The sequence below is a fragment of the Triticum urartu genome, chromosome 7A, assembly GCF_056163025.1.
Source record: "Triticum urartu cultivar PI428250 chromosome 7A, HENAU_Tu73, whole genome shotgun sequence".
In the NCBI taxonomy this organism is placed as follows: domain Eukaryota; kingdom Viridiplantae; phylum Streptophyta; class Magnoliopsida; order Poales; family Poaceae; genus Triticum; species Triticum urartu.
The window spans coordinates 191,325,319-191,329,145 of record NC_141879.1 but is presented as its reverse complement, the minus strand read 5'-3'; the positions used below and the strand labels follow the sequence as shown (position 1 = coordinate 191,329,145).

At 44.7% G+C, this 3,827-nt stretch overlaps 1 protein-coding gene across 1 annotated transcript; it reads left to right on the top strand.

Annotated features, from left to right (window-relative positions):
* Positions 1-1,657: 1,657 nt before the first annotated feature.
* LOC125518624 (uncharacterized) lies at positions 1,658-2,841 on the top strand. Its single transcript, XM_048683450.2, has one exon. It carries the CDS (start codon positions 1,711-1,713, stop codon positions 2,839-2,841), a length of 1,131 nt encoding a protein of 376 aa, XP_048539407.2. The 5' UTR covers positions 1,658-1,710.
* Positions 2,842-3,827: the final 986 nt, after the last annotated feature.

The following is a 3,827-nucleotide window of genomic DNA, read 5'->3' as shown; positions in this document are numbered from 1 at the left end:
TTAGATTCCACACATTTTTCTAATAAAATTTCATATATAATATGTTAAAATCGAAGTTACGGTTTAAAAGATACAGATAATTTAAAAAATCATTTGGTTTGACTCAAATATATTCCAAAATAATATTTAAAAATACTTAACAGGTAAAAAAATCTCATATTCATATTCTACATATTTTTTGAATCAAATTTTATATATAACATGTTCAAATCGGAGTTACGGTTTAAAAGATATGGATGATTTTAAAAAGCATTTGTTTGACTTAAATATGATCCGTGGATGAATTACCTAAAACATCAGGGGTTTTTTGAAAAATGTAAAATAACGGTTCGAGTGTGACTTAAATCTAGACGGCGGGTTGATTTTAAAAAAAGACAGGGACTTTTGTGTAAAATACAAAAATAACGATTCGTTTTAACTTAAAACAGGACTGCGGGTTGAATTGTCTGAAATAGAGGGACTTTTCTGAAAAATGACATGACGGACGAAAGAAACCCAATTTGCTTTATTATATTAGGTATAAAGATAAAGATATCTATACTCTATGCCTATTATTAAAACAATGTGATATTCTTGATTTCGTTCCGCTTAGGTGATTTTATATTTAAGATATATAAGTAAGGTGGTACTATTTGTAGGAAAATCCATGCAGTCCGTTAAAATTTGTTTCATACGTCGCTTGAAGCCCGAGCCTCAGCCCGTTTCGTATATTACCTGGGCCAAAAGCTCAGCCCGTTTAGTACGTCACCTGGGCCAAAAGTCTCAACATGGCTAGGCTTCCGAGGGAGTGAAAAAAAGTTGACGTATCATGGTCTCGAGCTGGCGAGTCCTCTCCAAAGCCTATTAGTGTCATAAATTGAGCTATATCATGTTTGTGATTTAGAAGAAAAAAAATAGCTATGCCACATTTGTGCTCTTCTGATTAATAGTCCCACGTCACTTTTTTATAACAAATCACATCAACTTATATATGCATGAGTTGCGAGAATTAACAAGCTGCTGAGGCATCAACAGAGGGTGCGTTTACTGAACAAGAAAAGAAATTAGCGAGGCATCTGGAGGAAAAGTAGAGCAGCCTCGAGAGGTGACTGACGGATGCATGTTATGGGCAATTAGTCATACCAATAAAAGATGCGCAAAAGAAAAAGAAAGCAAGGCACACAATATTTAATCATTTCGAAGCCCAGTAGTCTGAAATAAACTGTTTTTTCAAACTACTAATCCGATTTTAATGGGGAAAAGCAAGCGCCCTAATTGAGCAATTTTTCATAATGTGTTTAAGACCATGGCTTGCGCCCCCATCGTTGCCGGATGGCATTGCTTGAATGTTGTGGTGCCGTGTTGATGAATGTTTCAACGTACACACTAATTTGTCTCTCGTTACAAGGCACAGGCATATGTGCTAGTATTACTCAAACTGAATCAAGAATCACAATCAGCACGGCACGTCTTCAGGACCGTATCATGATCGGATTGACGGAAATTTTCAGAAAATGAAAGCAAACGGGAGCGGCAAACTGAACTGGGGACATTTTCGGATTCAGATAAGGAAATCTGACGCGCCAGCGTCTTTAAATATCAGCAAAGACCACCTGCGCGTCCCACAACACCTTCCCGATCCCGCAGACAAACCTCTCCCGCCCGCCCTCGATCGACAGCACCCTTTCCTAGCTAGAACCCTAGCAGTAGATCGGGCAGCCGCCGACCGGGATGGAGGGGCTCGACGTCGACGACGTCTTCCACCACTACCGGCTGAGCCCTACGGAAGTGGACGCCGTCACCTACTACCTACCACGCCTCCTCTCCGGCGAGACGCTGCACGGCGTCGACAAGCTCATCCACCGCGCCAACATCTCCGGCTGCGAGCCCAAGGATCTGGCCGCCCGGTACGCGCCCGTGCCGCAGGCCGTGAGCAGCGGCGACCGGTTCTTCTTCACCACGTGCAAGAGCAAGAACGGGAGCAAGTACCAGAGCGTGCGCGGCGCCGGCACCGGCACGTGGACCATCCAGAAGACCACGGAGATTTGCCACGCGGGAGTCAAGGTCGGCGAGGTCAAGAACCTGTCCTTCAAGAAGAAGGGCAAGTCCACGGGCTGGGTCATGGAGGAGTACCGGTGCCTGCTGCCGGAGGCCACCGTCAGCGACGGGGTGAAGGTCTTCTGCAAGATGCACTTGGCTCAGCATGCCCCTGACGCGGCCCGACAGGAATCGGAGGCGTACAAGCTTCAACAACCGCAACCGGAGGCCGTGACCCAGAGCACGCACGCGCAGAAGAGGCCAGCGACCGCTGCCGCCGCCGAGCCTCATCCGGCGAGCCCCAAGAAGAGGATGCGCGGTGCCGTCCCGGTCCCGGCACCTGCCACATCGTCGTTCACCGCTGCAGCACCGGTTTTCTTGCCGGATGAATACGTACGTGAAGCTGACGACGACATGGCCCGGTTCTGTTGCACAATCGATGAGCTTCTCGGGTCACAAGCGGAGGAAAATCTCCCGGTCGGAGCTACTAACAGCATCGAACAGAATTTCTACTTGGAACCAGAGGGGCTTTTCGCTGATGCTGCAGAAGAAATCGTCCCGCTCGAAGCTGACGAGCTGGAGTTCCTTAGGACCTTCCTCGATGAAGAAGCAGAAGAGTCGACGAACGACAAGTCATCCATTGCCCAAGACGTGGGGACTTACAAGCCACCGCCGCCGATCATCTTCCATGATCCATTTGAAGCAGCGTGGAAGGCCGAAGAGGCGCTGGAGAAGGAGAAGAGGTGCAATGCCGCGGCCAATCTTCACGCTGGAGGGCACAGCAACTTCTTCTCGCCTGCAAGTGTCTACTATGTCCGATGTTGAAATTGCTTTCAAAGTGTATACGAGGATACTCACTGGCTGATGTATTAGTTCGTCCATGTACGATCGCCACGGATGTACCTCTGAGCAATTTGCTCCACTTGTTCATGCAAGCTGTACTAAAACTGTTGTTGTTCTTCTTGCTCCTGTGATGGATTTTCTGAACCTTGCACTCGCTCCTGCACCAGTACTTCTTCTGCTCTGTTTCCTGTGATGGACCATGTTAAAACTGCTCTTATCTTTTTGTATTAGGCTCAGATAAGCAAGCATGATGCACTTATGATCTGGGCAACCACAGATAAGTAGTAGGAGTAACTATGTTTGTAAATTAAAACTGTTTCACCACTCTTGATAATCTGTAGAACACCTAGAAGTTCATAAGTTGCAGAGCAGATTCAAGTTGTGGCAAAAAAGAAAATTTGTTCTGTCTATTTACAGTGTGGAGTAAACAGTTATTACAGTGTCAGTGTTCATGATTTACAGTGTGGTGTAGTCATATTTTTCCTTGAAATCTAAGTGCAATATGTCTGTCTTGTTGCTAACTGAATTTACAGTATCTAATTGATCTCCAAATTCTGTAGTATTTATGTTCATGACTTACTGAACTATGTTGTCTTTTTTAACAATGCCTTGATCTAGCTAGCTGTACTTTAGCTCCATAGTTCTGTGTAATTTGTGCCTTAATTTTGTTGTTCCCGTGCTTTTTACTCCTTAATTCACACATGTACAGGAAGAACAAGAGGTTAAATTGAACCTAACCCTCCAATGTTATATGTTTGGAACTCCTTTCTGAAATCCCTTTTGTTATTTTTATCTCAAACAAGTAGTACCTGTAATCTGAGATAGTGGCCTTGTATACAAAAATGGAGGGAGTACCCAGGTTTATAAAGATGTAGTGAGCATTGCCAATGCTGTAGAGGGACTGATCTGACTAGGTTTTATGTGACTCATCTTCATTAACTTTTCTCTCTAACCTTTTTTACAGTACA